General features: G+C 37.2%; 5 protein-coding genes, 1 long non-coding RNA gene and 1 other non-coding gene across 7 annotated transcripts; 4 read left to right on the forward strand and 3 right to left on the reverse strand.

Annotated features, from left to right (window-relative positions):
- On the forward strand, window positions 720-4,604 carry LOC104730682 (microtubule-associated protein TORTIFOLIA1-like). Its single transcript, XM_010449878.2, has 4 exons — window positions 720-1,604; window positions 1,950-2,141; window positions 2,643-4,109; window positions 4,198-4,604. Exons 1-4 carry the CDS (start codon window positions 867-869, stop codon window positions 4,393-4,395), a joined length of 2,595 nt encoding a protein of 864 aa, XP_010448180.1. The 5' UTR covers window positions 720-866; the 3' UTR covers window positions 4,396-4,604.
- Window positions 6,480-8,018, forward strand: LOC104733272 (F-box protein At4g27050-like). The gene is made up of 3 exons (XM_010452862.1): window positions 6,480-7,382; window positions 7,498-7,638; window positions 7,725-8,018. Exons 1-3 carry the CDS (start codon window positions 6,480-6,482, stop codon window positions 8,016-8,018), a joined length of 1,338 nt encoding a protein of 445 aa, XP_010451164.1.
- Window positions 11,286-11,357, reverse strand: TRNAM-CAU. The gene has a single exon. It is a non-coding gene; the product is annotated as a tRNA-Met (tRNA).
- On the forward strand, window positions 11,440-13,098 carry LOC104730685 (vacuolar protein sorting-associated protein 22 homolog 1). Its single transcript, XM_010449880.2, has 7 exons — window positions 11,440-11,550; window positions 11,650-11,760; window positions 11,900-12,035; window positions 12,218-12,372; window positions 12,474-12,581; window positions 12,698-12,787; window positions 12,910-13,098. Exons 1-7 carry the CDS (start codon window positions 11,500-11,502, stop codon window positions 13,009-13,011), a joined length of 753 nt encoding a protein of 250 aa, XP_010448182.1. The 5' UTR covers window positions 11,440-11,499; the 3' UTR covers window positions 13,012-13,098.
- LOC104730684 (fatty acid desaturase 4, chloroplastic-like) lies at window positions 12,995-14,289 on the reverse strand. Its single transcript, XM_010449879.2, has one exon. The coding sequence runs from the start codon at window positions 14,127-14,129 to the stop codon at window positions 13,158-13,160; it is 972 nt and encodes a 323-aa protein (XP_010448181.1). The 5' UTR covers window positions 14,130-14,289; the 3' UTR covers window positions 12,995-13,157.
- On the forward strand, window positions 14,581-17,505 carry LOC104730687. Its single transcript, XM_019233301.1, has 7 exons — window positions 14,581-14,992; window positions 15,204-15,344; window positions 15,435-15,800; window positions 16,160-16,405; window positions 16,550-16,642; window positions 16,855-17,055; window positions 17,132-17,505. Exons 1-7 carry the CDS (start codon window positions 14,681-14,683, stop codon window positions 17,345-17,347), a joined length of 1,575 nt encoding a protein of 524 aa, XP_019088846.1. The 5' UTR covers window positions 14,581-14,680; the 3' UTR covers window positions 17,348-17,505.
- Window positions 17,564-18,064, reverse strand: LOC104730686. The gene is made up of 2 exons (XR_758508.2): window positions 17,984-18,064; window positions 17,564-17,900 (listed from the first exon to the last, which is right to left on the reverse strand). It is a non-coding gene; the product is annotated as an uncharacterized LOC104730686 (long non-coding RNA).

The following is an 18,089-nucleotide window of genomic DNA, read 5'->3' on the forward strand; positions in this document are numbered from 1 at the left end:
TTTTTTTTTTTTTTTTTTTTTTTTTTTTTTTTTTTTTTTTTTTTGATGGTATGTTCTTATCTCCTTCGGGTATAAACTCTGTTTCATCCCCTTTCAGTATTTATGTCATTAGGCAAACGCACGTATACGTTATACCATGGGAAATTCCTTAAAGTATTCGTTACAGTGCTCGTATATTTTTAAGCTGATACGTCATATTCTTGTATATAATTAAAGTTACGTGAACAAAACAAACCAGATCGGCATACTGAATCAATCACACAACCACACACAATCCATATTGTAGAGCATGGTTTCTAATCAGTGTCAACTTGTTTTTGCCTGAATTTTTATATTATGGCAACTTGGCAAGTCTCACAACCAAATGTAAACAAAATTAATCACAGATGAATCCCCTACATTATTGGTTCATTTACATTTTTTGCCGTAACTACTGATTAGTTTGAACAAGGAATTTGATATACGAATTTGGAATCCATAGCAATCACAATCAGCCAATCAATTAAAAGACATTACAGTATTACACAATGAAATACGAAAAAACCCCACTAAAAAAATTTCCAAACTACGTATATATCAAAAAAAAACTTCATACACTTTTCCGCGTCTAATGAAAATTATCCAGATACTGTATTCGTAATTTTTAACTTTATATTCATTATTTTTTGTATTTAAAATTTGAAATCTTTTGAAAAAGTTAATACTTAACACATACAGATAAAAAATAAGCGACACATTTTCTAATTTCTTCATCGGAGTCTCTTAACAGTTACACTTTCGAGTGTCAGATCTCGTCATCTTTCTTCTCCAAATCCATCACTCTTCTTCTCCGATTCATCCCAATCTCTTCGTCGAAAGATTTCAAAATGAGCACACCTACCACCACCTCCGGTTCGGCGGCGAAACCGACTAGACCAGCTAGGTCGTCGTCGTCATCGAGTGTGGCAGCTAGGTCATCCTCTAATTCCGGTTCCCTCACTTCTTTCCAAGCAATGGTGGAGCTGAAACAAAAGATCCTCACCTCTATCTCCAAACTCGCCGATCGAGATACATACCAGATCGCCGTAGAAGATCTCGAGAAAACGATTCAGTCTCTCACTCCCGAAACCCTACCGATGTTTCTTAATTGTCTCTACGATTCGTGCTCCGATCCGAAACCTGCTGTTAAAAAAGAGTGTCTCCACCTTCTCTCGTACGTTTGTAGTCTCCATTGCGATTCCACGGCTGCGCATCTCACTAAAATCATCGCTCAGATTGTGAAAAGGTTGAAGGATTCTGATTCTGGAGTTAGGGATGCTTGTAGGGATACGATTGGTGCGTTGTCTGGGATTTATCTCAAAGAAGGGACCAATAATAATAATAATACTGGTGCAGCTTCATCGGCTGTGGGTTTATTCGTTAAGCCATTGTTTGAGGCAATGGGAGAGCAGAACAAAGTTGTACAATCGGGAGCTGCTATCTGTATGGCTAGGATGGTGGAGTCTGCTGCTAGTCCTCCAATTACTTCTTTCCAAAAGCTATGCCCTAGGATCTGCAAGCTTTTGAGCAATTCTAGTTTCTTGGCTAAGGCTTCTCTTTTGCCTGTTGTTTCAAGTCTGTCTCAGGTTTGCACGGAACACTTTTAATCTCTTATTCATGTTTTAGAGAATGCGCACTATGTTTGCTGTGGTGAATGGAAGAATATGACGAAATTAGTGTCAGTCAGTATCTAGATCACAAAGCTTTAGTCCTCATATCAGAAGCTTTAGTATCAATATCTTCAGGTTAAGTCTTAATACGACTATTTTTCTTCTAGGTGTTGATGAAGTTAATCTTGTTGTTGTGGTTTTTATTAGGGCTTACAAGTTTCAGTGCATTTTTCTTTTTACCTCTGGTAGTTCAATGCTAGTTGCTTCAATTGTTAAACTTGTCTATTAAAATGAGAAGTAAAGAGCAATAAATTTGGTCAGGTGGGAGCCATTGCGCCTCAGAGCTTGGAGTCATTGCTAGAAAGTATCCATGATTGCCTTGGAAGTACAGATTGGGTGACACGAAAGGCTGCGGCTGAGACATTGGCTGCATTGGCGTCACATTCAAGTGGATTAGTTAAGGAAAAAACTGATTCCACTATTACCGTGCTTGAGACCTGTCGGTTTGACAAGGTAGCTATCTTTTCTTCTCCAATTATTCTAAGGTTGAACTAAGAACAAATCAAATTCCACTATTACCGTGTTTGAGACACATCATTTTTACAAGGTAGCTACATTTTTTTAGTAGTCTAAAGTGGCTCTGTTATGAAGGAAAGTTGAACCTCATTAGCTCTTCAATTCCTTGGGAATGCCATCAGCTGCTCAAATCATATCTGTTAGTAGTTGATAGTGCTTTTGGGCCTTTCTCATCACTTGCTATGCAGATGAAACGTTTACAAAAGTAGCTTGGATTTCTCACGAAGCCTTCCATTTTGATTTATTATAATACTTACATATCTCAAGGACTTTTAGTCATCTATAACTTTTCTTTCACTTCTAACCTTTGAAATGGGGGAATGTTTTGTGAAATGGATTATGTAAACGATGGAGAGTTTCACATTCATCAAAAGTTTATTAGTTTGGACATGTAATAATCTTCCCTAGGCAGTTTAATGATGGTATTTTCTTGGACAGATCAAACCTGTCAGGGAAAGTGTGACAGAGGCGCTGCAGTTATGGAAGAAGATTTCTGGAAAATATGTCGATGGTGCTCCAGATGAGTCAAAACATTCATCTGGTGAGCAGCTTGGATCAGAGAAGAACGGGGATAAAAGGTCTAATCTAGCAGATCTAATGAAAAAGGAGGCATCCGATGGTTCCACGCTCTCAGACTCTGCTGCTAAAGGAGGTCTTCCTGCAGCAGTACTGTTGAAGAAGAAAGCACCTGTCTTAAGTGACAAAGATTTTAATCCTGAATTTTTCCAGAGACTAGAAAGAAGGCAATCCGTGGAAGTAGTAGTCCCTCGTAGATGTAAAAACAACGAAGAGGAAGAATCAGGACTCGATGATCTCAACGCCTTAGGATCTTCAAATCGCTTCAAGAACATCCAAGCAGATGATAAACAGGTAAAAGGTAGGTTTGATGGGAACGGATCTCAGGCAGGGACATCTGGTGATGATAAGGCTGGTGTTGTAAATGGAAAAGAGACACCTGGAAATCACGCTGCTGTCTCCAATACTGATAACCAATCTGAAGGATCCTTCACAAGTAATAGAGGAAATTGGTCAGCCATCCAGAGGCAGTTGTTGCAGCTAGAGAGACAACAGACAAATCTTATGAACATGCTCCAAGAGTTTATTGGTGGCTCACATGATAGTATGGTGACCTTAGAGGGCAGGGTAAGAGGTTTAGAGAGGATTGTTGAAGATATGGCAAGAGATCTTTCAATATCATCAGGTCGCAGGGGTAATCTCACAGCTGGATTTGACAAATATAATAGCTTTGCTAACTATCCAACTGGAAAGCGTAATGGCCGAGCTCCAGGAGACAGAGGCTCACAACCGGATGGAGCTATGAGGGGAAGGATGTGGAATTCTGATATGGGGGATGACTGGTACATGCCTCCAAATGCTGCTTCCAGAAATGGACAAGCCGGGCCAAGAAGATCACCTCGGTCAGAGCAATATGAGAATGAGCACATGGGGAATGGCAGGAGAGGTTGGGATAATAAAGCAGCTGGAACCATTAGATTTGGTGAAGGCCCTTCAGCAAGAAGTGTGTGGCAAGCATCAAAGGATGAAGCTACACTTGAAGCTATCAGAATAGCCGGCGAGGATGGTGCAGTCCCTCGTCCAAACCGAGTAGCGGTTGCCCCTGAAGCTGAAGCCATGGGAGATGACGAAAACGAAGGGCAGGAACGTGACCCGATATGGGCTTCATGGAGTAATGCAATGCACTCACTCCGTGTTGGCGACATTGATGCTGCTTATGCAGAAGTCCTCTGCGCCGGTGACCAGCACTTGATCATCAAGTTGATGGACAGGACGGGACCTTCTCTTGACCAGATGTCAAATGAGATTGCAAATGAAGCTCTAAATTTCATCGCTCAGTTTCTGCTGGATCATAATCTCTACGACATCTGCTTATCTTGGAGTCAACAGGTAGATCTTTTACAGGAAAATGGGTTCCAAGAATCACATCACATCGATTTTTGGTTTTAACCTCCCTCTCTCTTTTGTTTTATTGCAGCTGCTGGAATTGGTTTTACAAGACGGTGCAGACACTTTTGGAATTCCAATGGAACTGAAGACAGAGATCTTGTACAACTTACAAGACGCATGCTCGACGATGGATCCACCTGAAGACTGGGAAGGTCATGCTCCAGAACAGCTTGTGGTTCAGTTGGCATCAGTTTGGGAAATTGATCTCCAACAGTTCGACAGTTAACATGAGCTTGTGAACAGAGCTCAAATCCAGTACGGTTGTTGTTCATAATCATAATTTTCGTACAGACATCTAGAGTTTGATTTTTTTTTCAGAGTTAAAAAAAAAAAAAACCCCTGTAAAAGATGGATGACTTATGAATTGGTTAAATATTGCTATGTATTTGAGTTTAATAATAGTTTATTATGAAAAATTATTTTGTTAAGGTGAACCTCTCTTGTTTATCCAATAAAAATACAACAATATGATGTAATATTATATTTTTTAAAAAATTAAAATTAAAATCAGGAATTTCTGTTTGAATTTATAAAGAGAATTAAGATTTCAATTTTTCAAACAAATAAAATTATACATGGATTTAGGGTTTAATTTTTTTTAATTAAAAGAGATTATTTGTTGATTTGGATTTATAAATAAAGACTTAGAGTCTAAATCTTTACAATTAAACGAAATTATATGTCGGTTAGAGTTTATAAAGAATAATTAAGATTTACAACTGAAGAATACTATGTGTCGGTTTGAATTTATAAAAGAGAATTAGAATTTATATGTTACACTAAAGCGAGATTATATTTTATAAAGGAGAATTAGAGTTTAAATTTTATAATATTAAACGAATTTATACATCGATTTGAGTTTATAAAGGAGAAATAGAGTGTATATTTTACAATTAAACAATATTAGCGTCGGTTTGGGTTCAACTAGATTAATATTTCTAATAATGATTCTTCGTTTTAAATATGTTTTATTTTTTATTCTATTTTTTGTTTTTGTTTAAATATAATATGACATGGTGTATTTTCATTGGCTAAAACAAAAATGGGTAAACAAAAGGATTCATCTCTAGCAGAGAACCAAAGTATTGCTCATTAAATATCCAACCGATATTTAATAAAAACTCTACTGATTTTTCTTTTTTTTTTTTTTTTATTAAAAATTTGTTTTTTTTTTCTTCTAAAAATATTCTGTGACTATTATGTTCAGCAGCAGAAGATAACAACAATAACAAATGTGAATATTCTGTTCATGTCTCCTGAAAATTCTTTAGAGATGCTTCGAACACCGCGGCCTTTACATTCCAAACATAAATCCCTGTATCTTCATTATTGTCAAACCACTCGACGGCAACTGAGTGCTTGAATGTATACAAAAGCTCCAATTCCACATCTTCTGCTAGGGTCTCTAACTTCAAAGTCTCAACATGCTCCCTGATAGCTTTGTATCCATTGACCTCAGACTCTACACTAGGTTCCACCACGTTCATGATCTTCAAAGTTTTTATTAAATATCGGTTTGGATTTATAAATAAGAGTTTGAGTTTAGATTTAAAATATATATATATGTCAGGTTTAAATTCATACAAGAGGATTAAGATTTCATTTTTTCAATTAAAGAAAATTATATGTTGGTTTGGATTTATAAAACAGTGGTTAGAGTTTATATTTTACAATTAAACAAGATTATATGTTAGCTTGAGTTTATAAAAGATGATAAGAGTTTAGATTTCACAATTAAAAAAAATTATATGTCAGTTTGGATTTAGAAAAGAGTGATTGGAGTTTATATTTTATAATAAACGAAATTATATGTCGCGGTTTGAGTTTATAAAATAGGATAATAGTTAAAATTTTACAATTAAACAAAATTATATGTCGGTTTGGGTTTATAAAAAAGTTGTTAGGGTTTAGGTTTTTAACGAAATAAAATGTCGGTTTAAGTAAGAATGGTTAGGGTTTAGATATTATAAGTAAAAAACTATTACTAATGTTAGGGTTAATGACTTTAAAATTCAGATTCAGGATTTTTTCTTACCTTATTAAGTTATGTTGATTTATATTAATTTTTTGATTTAGATAATATTAATTAATACTGTATAATATTAATTATTTTTACATCCTAGGGGGAGAACCAAAGTATTGCTCATAATCTAACTTAACAAAGTAAAAATAATTAGGGTAAAGTTGATTTCAACACTTCCTTGGAATTAAAAAAAACCCTTGGTATAGATTTGTAGTGAAAGAAAGGGTTTGAATTTTTTCTTATTCTTTTGCAGGCATACGTAAAGGAAGGAGTTTATTATAGTTTGTATGGCTACAGATCTGATCAGCAACCTTCCCGATGATGTTCTCGGCAAAATCCTGTCTTTGGTTCCGACAAAGCTTGCTGCTTCAACGTCTGTTCTGTCCAAGAGGTGGAGGAACCTGCTTCCTCTTGTAGACACCCTTGACTTTGATGAATCGATGCTTTTCTATCCCAACAAAAAAGTGGGAAACGTAAAAGCAACAAATCATTTCTCTGATTTCGTGGACAAGACACTTGCTCTGTTAAGCAATTCTCCTCGCATCAAGAAATGTTCTCTGATATGTGATTGTGATTATGAAAAGGACGAATCTCGCATCAACCGTTGGATCCGCACTGTGCTAGACCGTGGCTGCTTGGAGCTGAACTTAGCGTCACGCTATCGTATCTGTATAGATTCTCAACTTTTCACAAGCAATACACTGGTTAAACTCACCATTTCCGATGCATTTTATCCTCAAGGCAGTCTTCCTCTTGGGGGTGTGTTTTTCCCCGCCCTCAAGACACTTACTCTCCTTTCAGTATCGTTTTCAACTCGTGACATGCATAAGTTCTTCATCCATGGCTGCCCTGCGCTAGAGGAAATATTCATAGATGTTTGGATGCTATACTTGTCAAGTCCAAATGTCAAGCGAGTTACCATCACTAGTGATTTTGATGACACTTTCCATCTTCGTAGCATTAAGCTTAAGACAGCTAGTCTTCTGTACCTTGACTATTCTAGTTATGTCGCGGGTGCTTATTATGTTGCTTTGGATTCGCTTGTCGAAGCTAGACTGGATATCCGATTATATGAGAAATATGAGGATGATGATGGTCCATTGTGGAGTTCATTTAATGGCAATGTTACGAGTCTGCTTGAGGGGATCAGAACCATTAAGACCCTTCACTTGTCTCGTTATTCTCTCGAGGTCAGTTATTTTTGTTACTTCTTTTTTTGATAGTCTTCACATGTAGGAGAGCCAGTATAGTGCTAGCTAGCAAGGTCTCTCACTTGGTAATATTGGCTTGGCTTATACATATCAGGTGTTTTACTTTTGTTGTGATAAAATGCCGGTGTTCGACGATCTTGTTTATTTATCTATCGAAAGTGACGAGGATATAGGCTGGCAAGTAATGCCAATCCTGCTCGAAAGCTCCCCAAATCTACAAACTTTAGTCATCAAGGTATCATCTATTTTATAGAAATTAATCAAGCACACATCATTTTTTCATTGTTACATGTCAAACGTGTTGTTGTTTGTGATTTTCAGGGTCTTGTGCACAAAGTTACAGACTGGTGTGGAGACGCGTGCGCTTGCATCCGTATGAAGAACATGGAGTTAGAATGTATTTTGTCTAATTGTCGAGTGAAGGTGCTCGAGATTTCAGGGTACGGAGGAAGTTTTAGAGAGCTGAAACAGATGAGGCATTTCTTGGGGAAGTTGGAATGCCTTGAAACTGTGAAAATTGGGGTTGAAGAGGACAGCAAGAACCTTAATTACTTGCAAGCTAATGTAATGGCTCTCCCCAGGGTCTCATCAAAATGCAAGATTCAGTTCATCTGATTGTTTTTGTTTTTTTTTCTTGGCTTTTACCCCTATCAGTCTATCACCTATGTGTTTTTCACCCAAACTGATTAGACAATGGATCCATAATCATAGATTTTCTTATCTATATATAATAGCAAACCCACTTTTTTGTGTCAACTTTTAATCCAACGGATGAGATTAGTTACAGTTTTAATCTAACGGTTTAAAATTATTAATCGTGTCTTTTCCTCGCACCTCCATCTTTCAAAAGTCACACCTCTTAGTCTTTGCATCTCTTTGTTGTACCTCCTGGTTTCAAAAATCACATCCATTAATTTTTACACCTTTTAAATCACACCTCTTAGTCTTTGCATCTCTTTGTTGTACCTCCTGGTTTCAAAAATCACATCCATTAATTTTTACACCTTTTAAATCACACCTCTTAGTCTTTGCATCTCTTTGTTGTACCTTCTGGTTTCAAAAATCACATCCATTAATTTTTACACCTTTTAAATCACACCTTCTTAGTCTTTGCATCTCTTTGTTGTACCTCCTGGTTTCAAAAATCACATCCATACATTTTTACACCTTTTAAATCACACATCTTAGTCTTTGCATCTCTTTGTTTTACCTCCTGGTTTCAAAAATCACATCCATTCATTTTTACACCTTTTAAATCACACTCCTTAGTCTTTGCATCTCTTTGTTGTACCTCCTGGTTTCAAAAATCACATCCATTAATTTTTACACCTTTTAATTTCACACCTCTATGTGTTACACCTCTTTGTTGTACCTCCATGTTTCACATCTATTAATTTTTACACCTTTACATTTCACACCTCTATGTCTTACACCTCTTTGTTTATTATATATAAACTTTTCTTGACTACATAAACAAGTTTCGAAAAAAAAAATTCTGAGTACTAAAGAATTGTATTATTGAAGTATTTTTTTAACTTTCAAGCATCAATCTCTAATTCAAGGTAATTTAATATTTTTGCTGCGAATGACCTGTAGTGTTTCTCGGTTAGATTATTATTACTGTTAGTCGACACTATTAAGTTCATACATTAATCTTATTTTTGTTAACTTTTAGTCTCTTCAAAATTTTTAGCCTTTCCGGTTTTTATGTTTTTGCATGGCTAATGTTATTAAGTACGTGTGCCATATTTTTTGCATGGCTAATGTTTTTGATTCTCAATATGCAGATTTTATTTTTTGACTTTTTGGAGAAACCAATACCAAGATACGAGAGGCATGATGATATGCAGTGATGCTGGAGCTACGGATAAGCCAAATTTTTTTAACAAACATGGTATAATTATAATTTTATATATGTTCTTATTTTAACCTATTTTTTTTCTAACAAACATGTTATAAATGTTAATTTTTTTTCCATTAGATGTTCATGATCCAGGTTAGTTTGCATTTTTTGTAAATAAAGTTTTTAAAAATTTTAGTTGAATTATAATTTCTTATACTTTCTGGGTATCAAACATTTTGATAATATATTGAAATATTACAAATGAGCATGGAAATAGAGAGCTTGTGACAACACAAAATCAAATTCTATAAAGCGTAAGCACGACCAAATGACAAGTCAAGTTAGAAAGAAAAGATCTACTAAAGGTAACTTATTTAGTCTTTGATGACTTTCTAATCTGTATATACAACTTTTTAAAAACATAATGTATAACAGTCACTTTTAGAGTGATCTGGAATCTGCCAAAAAAAAGAAATGGCAAGAAATTTATAAAATTAGTGTTTAGCCTAAAGAAGAGAACATCAAAAGGTGAGATATTATTATCACCTGTTTCACCACATCGACTTTGTTTTCGCTGTCGTTTATTGAAGAACATGATGGTACCGATTCATAGACATAAGTGGGAAATCAAATAGAGGGGGATGCAGCCTGGATGGAGAGCAGTCGACACGGTGGAATGGGATGGATTGGGAGAGACCAACATAAAATCCTATGTTCTATATTTTATTAATTTTCTGACTTTTTTAGTTTAATTGAATTACTTTGATTGAATAGCTGATGAGTGTACAAGTTTTTGTCTATATGCATTCTTAGTCTGTTACGTCTTGGATTTTTTTTCTTTTCCAAAGAGGAATATGTGATTTGAAGCAAATATTACAAATCCATGTATCAAATGTGTTAGTAGGAAATAAGGCAATCAAGATTAACCCATTAAAAGGGAGGAAAGAAGGGGGTCTTTTGAGGGAAAACGTGAGACCAATATGCATGTAACTGTGGAAAGCATTATAGCCAAATATATATCTCTAAAAGTTGTAGCTGAAGAATGTGAGTTACTCTATACTAACCAATTAGGTTTGATTGGTCCGTCATATAAAACTCGGTTTTGTACATATCTAAAAGTGAGAGAAAAAAACATCCACAAGCATAAGTGAAATTTTATATATGGTTAAAAGTAATGTTCATAGTAAATCATTTGTATACAAACTCCACTTGCTTACAACATCGGAATATTGATTGTGATTTGTGAATCAGTAATCTATGGAAAGAGAAATCGCGTATCAAAGTGAAGGGGAAACGAAACTCAATCCAGCCATCTACTCTGATCTCAATCTTCGACCTTCCTTCGACAAGTGGCATTTAGTATTTTCTCGATATAGTAAATAAACCAAGAGAGAAGCAGCCTCATATGTATTTTGATTGATAATGATCAACAACAAAGACAATTTCTAATAGCGAATTAAGAAAGGATACCAATATATAGCACCATATGGTCGGAGACAAACATAAGTAAAATTTTATATATGGTTAAAAGTAATGTTCATAGTAAATCAAACTCTAAAAAAGGCTCACTTTTGTGTGTGACAACATAAAATATAATAACATTGAAATGAACCTTTGGCTTTTTAATCAGCAGAAAGCAATAGCAAGAAGTGAAAATGATCAAATTGATTGAGAAAAGAAAGAATTTAAGATGAATTACAAGTGTTAAATTTCAATTTAGGATTTCACCTCCCCGTGCGGCAACGCACGAATCGCTTTCCTAGTATATTATAATAAAAGTTATGCTTTTTGTTTTATAAATGCTATTGTCTTCGACTCTTCGTTATCATCAAAGTAATGGATCCACCATTTTAGTATGTTGGACCTTAAAAAAAAGATGATCTAGAACAACGGTACTCAAGTCAACCTATGTTCGTTCACATACTTGTTGCTGTAGGGGCTTTCGACCAAATTATGATAGTTTCAGGCTTTCAGCTGTTCTTGTAGTAGGACAAAGAGGGAAGAAATTAAAAAAGGAAAAAAAAACAAAACAATGGAAATATCAGAGCCAGTTTTCGATCCTGGGACCTGTGGGTTATGGGCCCACCACGCTTCCGCTGCGCCACTCTGATTTGTTGAATAACTATTAAACCTAAACATATTTATCTACTAAAATATTTCGTCTTCTCCCAATTGCTTCTTCTCAGACATATTCCGAAATCCCAACCAGAAGAGAAGAAATCGAAAGATCCAAACAAAAAAAAACAGTGAAAGATGCGAAGACGACCAGGAATCGGAGGGTTACAGAAGGCCGCAGCTGCTAGGGTTTTTACTTCTTAAACCGGATTTGATATACTTCTCCTTTTCAAATCTTAGTTGATTGAATTTTGCAGCTTCTAACTCTTATCCATCAAAAAATTCCAGGATCAGTACCGGTTACTAGGAGAAAATGTGGCCAAGTTACGCACTGATATGATGAAAGAACAGCTTGCCACTTTCAAGTCTCAGCTTGAAGAGTTCGCTCGCAAACACAAGGTCGTGATTTTTTTGAGAAATTTTAATATTTGTTCCTCTTGTTGTGTTTGCTGTTATATGATCATATGATCTGTCTCAGATATGGGAAAACTGTGGTTTATATTCCTGAAAAGAAGCATAATTTGTCTTTGGTTTGCAGAATGACATTCGTAAAAATCCAGCCTTCAGGGCTCAATTCCATGAAATGTGTGCTAAAATTGGTGTGGATCCTCTAGCTTCAAACAAGGGTTTCTGGGCTGAGCTACTTGGAATTGGTGATTTCTACTATGAACTTGGTATGTTTTTCTGACATATGTCTTGTCTTGTGTCTAAGAAGAAGATGCTTAGGAAATAGAATGCTCTTGTGTATGAGTATGGCATCTATGTAGTTTTTTTCTTGGAATTTGGACATACCCTCTGTGATATAAGTGAACATGATGCAACAGTTTTGTGAAAAGTTTGTAAATTCATCTAACAGGAGTTCAGATTATTGAAGTTTGTATGCTTACAAGGTCACACAATGGAGGTTTGATCAGCTTGCAAGAGCTCTGCAACCATCTTCGTCAAAGAAGGAAGAAAGACCGTGAAGCTGTGACTGAAGATGATTGTCTTCGGGCTATTAGCAAGTTAAAGGTACATATATGAGTTGCTTTTTTCCTTTCTCTTCTTTCAGATTTTGGATAAACCGGAAATTTTTGAACACTTCTTGTTGGTATCTTGGTTTTTTCCCTCAGGTATTGGGTAGCGGATTTGAGGTTATCACAATTGGCAAGAAGAAGCTGGTCCGTTCAGTTCCCACAGAGCTGAACAAAGACCATAACCAGATCTTGGAATTGGCTCAGGTTATAATCATATTTTACACCCTTCCACAAAAGAACAATTTTTTCACATGTTTTAAATTGTATCTTAGAAGTTCTAACTGAACTGATTCGAGCATCTCTTGTTGCTTTCCGCACAGGGCCAAGGCTTTGTGACTGTGGAAGAGGTACAAAGACGCCTCTCATGGACATCTGGTCGGGTTACAGATGCTCTCGAAACTTTGTTAGAAGTATGCATTTTGCTATCATTTCCACAATTGGATTTATGTGCTTTCAATACCTCTATTGTAATAGTAGATGCAATGCAACCGATGCGAGTCCTGAAACTTTACAATTTTATATTCATTTTCAGGAGGGCCTCGCAATGATCGACAATGGCCATAAAGACGGAAAGTGTCGATACTGGTTCCCCTGTGTTTCTTCTGTATACTCATCCATTGGATCTGAAACTTAACCTGGTACATGCTCTTTGTTGTATGTTTTATATGAAATACAGTCACTTTGTTACATATAAATAACGAACAAATATTTTCAGTATATTCTTTATATTTTCTTGTACATGTATCAAGAATTTTTGATTCATGGACCTATAAAAATTATTTATGCTTGGTTGTTGTTGGAGATCTCGGTTTCTTCTGTCCAGTCAGAGTGTGGCTCACTCCATGACCTTGGTCTCACCCCAAGCTGAAAATACAACACCATCTCCAAAGCCTCAAAGACCTTACTTTCATCCAAAACATTGTTCCATGCCCCACTCACTATGCAATAATTGTTGTTATACGGTGCTCGGTGATGTTCGGCGTGCTGTCTCCGTGAAACAAGCAGACCCATGTCCTGCAGCACCACCACGAGAGGTGGAAGCTTGCTCTTGGTTCCATGTGCCCAAGCATGGAATTGCTGGCTAAACATTATGCAAAATGCAAATGTGCAAACAAAGCCATGAACCACAGGGTCGTTAAATGCAAGGTCTAGTGGGAGAACTGTGAAGGTTATGACTCGAGCCAGAGCATGTAGGTTGTTTGCAAATTGCCTTCTGGTGATTGTCCATGGCCACTTGTGGTGACCTTGAAATGCTTCGATTTGGGTTCCTACAACAGGGGTTGACTCATCACCGTAGTTATCAATAGCCCAGTGGTAGACACCAGAGCCTAGATCGGCTAAAATGTAGCCTGCATAACCGGCTAAAGCTGGTTCGAGCCAGAGATGAGAACCAATCCCTCCAGTGACAGATTTAGCTAAAGAGACAAACAAGGTGGTGCATCCCGCTGCAACCCATAACCGGTGATTCCATGTCGACTTCAGAGTTGGGTCGTTGGACAGAGGAGGATTCGCTAGGCGTTGCTCAACCACAAGCTTTGGCTGAGGCTTGTTCGATAACAGACTTGGGTCGCTGGACAGAGGAGGCTTCACAATGTGTCTCTCTACCACAAGCTTCTCATGATTAGGCTGAGGCTTGGTGGTAGTAGTAACAGAGCAGGTGACGACACGTACACGGAGAAGAGAGGGACGGCGGCTTCTTGGGATGTTGGTGATAGGTCTTAGAGGGTACTTGGCTTGAAGTGATACAGCCATTGAGAGAGATTACAGGTGAGAGAGGAAAGTTATAAAATCAATGAGGATGAGATTACAGGTGGGAGGAAAAAGTTGTAATCAATGATACAGCCATAAAATTTCTAGTTGTCTCGAAACTATAAACCAATGATAGAGAGGAAGAGATTACGTTGACGCAAAATGAAGAAAATGAGGTAGAGATTAACCTATATTATGTTGTGGTGTACGTTAAGGCTGCGTGGGACTATTGTGATCGCTTAGCTAGCGAGCGCATTACCCACTAATACGAATATACTCTTTAATTTCAAAATTTGGATTCTTAGTATAAAAAATTTACAATTTACACCCAACATTTTCAAAATGTGCTATTCAGTCCAATTTCGGTTCTTGTTTTTATTATAAAATCAGTTATTCTGGTTTAGATTGGTACATTCGGATTTTGATTTTGTCTTATTCGAAGTCTTTAATACGTTAGGAAAAAAAAAAAATCAAAGGACGATCGAAAAAACCAAAGACTTTGCGAATGCGTACACGGAAAGGAGAGAGAGAGTAACCGACTCAAGGCGTTAACAATGGCGGTTGTTGCTTCATCGTCTCTGTTCATCTTCTTCGCCACTACCTTACTTCTGCTTCTCACTGTTCCATCCGTGAAATTACCATTTCATCCTCGGGACCTGCTTCCGATTTTACCCAGGCAAGTCTCTTGGCCGGTTCTCAATTCTCTCCACACAGCCGTCGATCTTCTCCCTACTTTTATCGGCTCTGCTTCTCTTAAAAACGACGCCGTTGAGTGGAAAGGTGCTTGCTTTTATGAGAATAAGGCTTGGTTGGAGCTCAATAACAAGTCCGGTTCTGAATTCGGTGGTGGTACACTTCACATTAAGGTCACTAAATGATGAACTTGTTTCTCTCTTAGTGTGTGCTCTGTGATACGTTATTTTAGGCTTCTGTGAGCTCTTAAATTTTCGGAGAACATTTCAAATTACAGGCTTAGTGGTGATTTCTTCCAAGCTTCATCCATATCACTTGTTACTCGTTTCCCTTGTTTTGTTTCTACCTATCTATATTGAGTCTGTTATGACGTGTTTTGTGCAGGTCGATAAGGCACATAGTTGGACGTGCATGGATATTTATGTCTTTGTGACTCCATATCGTGTGACATGGGATTGGTACTTTGTTTCGAGGGAGCACACCATGGAGTTCAAGGAGTGGGAGGGGAAAGCCGAGTATGACTATGTAAGCTGTTGTTTTCTCTTGCTATATCTTTTTTGGTTTGCTGTTTTTATAATGGATTTTGTTTTGCCTTTCGGGCTCTGATTTACTCAGGTTAAGGAGAAAGGAGTTTCAATATTCCTTATGGAAGCAGGGATGGTGGGAACTCTCCGAGCGCTGTGGGATGTTTTTCCTCTCTTTACTAATACCGGTTGGGGGGAGAATTCTAATATCGCGTTTCTTAAGAACCATATGGGTGCTACTTTCCACCCTCGTCCTAAACCTTGGGTTACAAATATTACTACTGATGAAATTCACTCTGGAGACTTACTAGCTATCTCTAAAATCCGTGGACGGTGGGGTGGTTTTGAGACCCTTGAGAAGTGGGTAAGTGGAGCCTATGCTGGTCACACTGCTGTCTGTTTGAGGGATTCTGAAGGGAAACTCTGGGTTGGTGAATCCGGGAATGAAAATGAAAAGGTAAAAATTTTAAATTGGTGGATGAATTAGTTTTAACTTATATGTTGCTTCTTTTGAAAATTGATATAGCCACTGAGTACTAGTTCTTATTCTGGGTATGATCATTAGATGACCATCACTGCTAAGAACAAACTAAACTGATGTGGTTGAACATCATCGCAATGGTTGATGAGTAATGAGTCAGATTTAAACAGTTGCTCTGCCCTTGATAGGACATGTTGATATTTTTTTACCAGTGACCTGTTACCAAGCCAGTCTTGGGGAAACTGATTCTTTTAATGGAACTGCATTTTTCTTCCTATATTTTATGCATATCCTGAATTATTTCCTGTCTTCTCCTTCGAACCTTGGGGTCATAGGGAGAAGATGTAATAGCGATATTGCCATGGGAAGAGTGGTGGGAGTTTGAACAAACCAAGGATGACTCAAATCCCCACATCGCATTGCTACCGTTGCATCCTGATTATCGAGCCAAGTTTAATGTTACAGCTGCTTGGGAATATGCTCGTAGCATGGATGGTAAACCATATGGCTATCACAACTTGATCTTTAGCTGGATCGATACCATCAGCGGAAACTACCCACCTCCTCTGGATGCTCATCTTGTAGGTTTCATTTCTCAGTATTCTGGCATTGTTAAAACATGAGCTTCATTTAGTCTCTTTCTTGTTACTCTTTAAACAGCTGCTATCAATTAGTTTATGGATGAGGTTGTGATTGTTTCTTCTGTATCTTTTACGTGTTTCCAGGTTGCTTCTGTCATGACAGTTTGGAGCAAAATCCAGCCTGATTATGCTGCTAACATGTGGAACGAAGCCCTTAACAAGCGACTCGGAACAGAGGTACTAGCATTTTCACTTGTTCGTAATGCTTTATCAGACTTTTTACTTTTCTCTTTGACTTAAAATAAATAGAAGCTTTTGTAGTAGCATTGGCTTTTGGCACATGGTAGATGGTACCATATGCTTTCTGTGTTTTTCTTCTCCTTTTCTCCAGTAAATGGTCATTGATCTCTTTTCTTTAGTTCTTTCTCTGAGATGTTCTACAATGGCAGGGTCTTGATCTTCCTGATGTGCTGGTGGAAGTGGAGAAGCGTGGATCTTCTTTTGACGAGTTGCTGGCAGTTCCGGAACAAGATGATTGGATATATAGCGATGGGAAATCAACTTCTTGTATCGCTTTCATCCTCGAAATGTACAAAGAAGCTGGCCTTTTCGATCCAATCTCTAGTTCTATTCAAGTCACGGAGTTCACGGTGAGAACTAACCTATACACACTCTAGAATATATATACTCACACAACACACTGAGCAGTGCATTTACTTTTTACAGATCAAAGATGCTTACATGCTCAAGTTTTTCGAGAACAATGCAAGCCGTTTTCCTAAATGGTGCAATGACAATGACGATGCGAAGCTTCCATACTGTCAAATACTTGGGAAATATAGAATGGAACTTCCCGATTACAACACAATGGAGCCATACCCGCATATGAACGAGCATTGCCCGTCTCTGCCTCCAAAATACCACAGACCAAAGAACTGCTAGATCCGAATAAATCAAATGTATTGTCTGTTTGTTAGGAATGACTTCGTGTTGTTATTATGCACGAGTTAAATTAGAAAATTTCACTTTAAATTGAAAAAAAAACATTGGGAAGATTCTGTATACTGTATCCTTGTATATAAAAGTCATACATTAATATCCATGGTCACTTTTGTGGAGAAAATTACTGAAAGTGGCAGTGGTTGCAGCAAGATACGCTGGCTCCATAATATTTCTCATAGATATACAACAAAACTGAACATTGTTGTGAATGAATCAATAACAACTTTTGTCATTGATACAACAAAACTGATTGAATTGGATAAATCAATCCTACAAAGTCAATGACTAGGTCTCAACTAAACTTCTCTCCCATTCTAATACATGGGTGATGTCAAAATCTTTACGAAGCAACACCTGTTGAGATTCCCCTGGCGTTTCTCCAAGCATATCAGAGAATATCAGCAAAAGGTGTTGGCACGCATGAAGTTCATCAATCTTGTCCAGATCTGTGGCTTGTTCTGATGAAAGATCCCACCACGCTTGAAAATATGACCTGTGGAGAAGGATTCAGGTCAAACTTTATAGTGATAAACAATGCCAAGCTTTGGAATGATGAACAATAGGAGAATCGTTTACCATCTCCAGCCCGGATTAGCCTCAGGAGGACTACTAATTTTAGAACACAAAGATTTGATGAGCTTGTAATCGTCATTGGGATCTGAAAAGAAGAAAGAAAGAAAAA

This window comes from Camelina sativa, chromosome 12 (assembly GCF_000633955.1).
Source record: "Camelina sativa cultivar DH55 chromosome 12, Cs, whole genome shotgun sequence".
NCBI classification, from domain to species: Eukaryota; Viridiplantae; Streptophyta; class Magnoliopsida; order Brassicales; family Brassicaceae; genus Camelina; species Camelina sativa.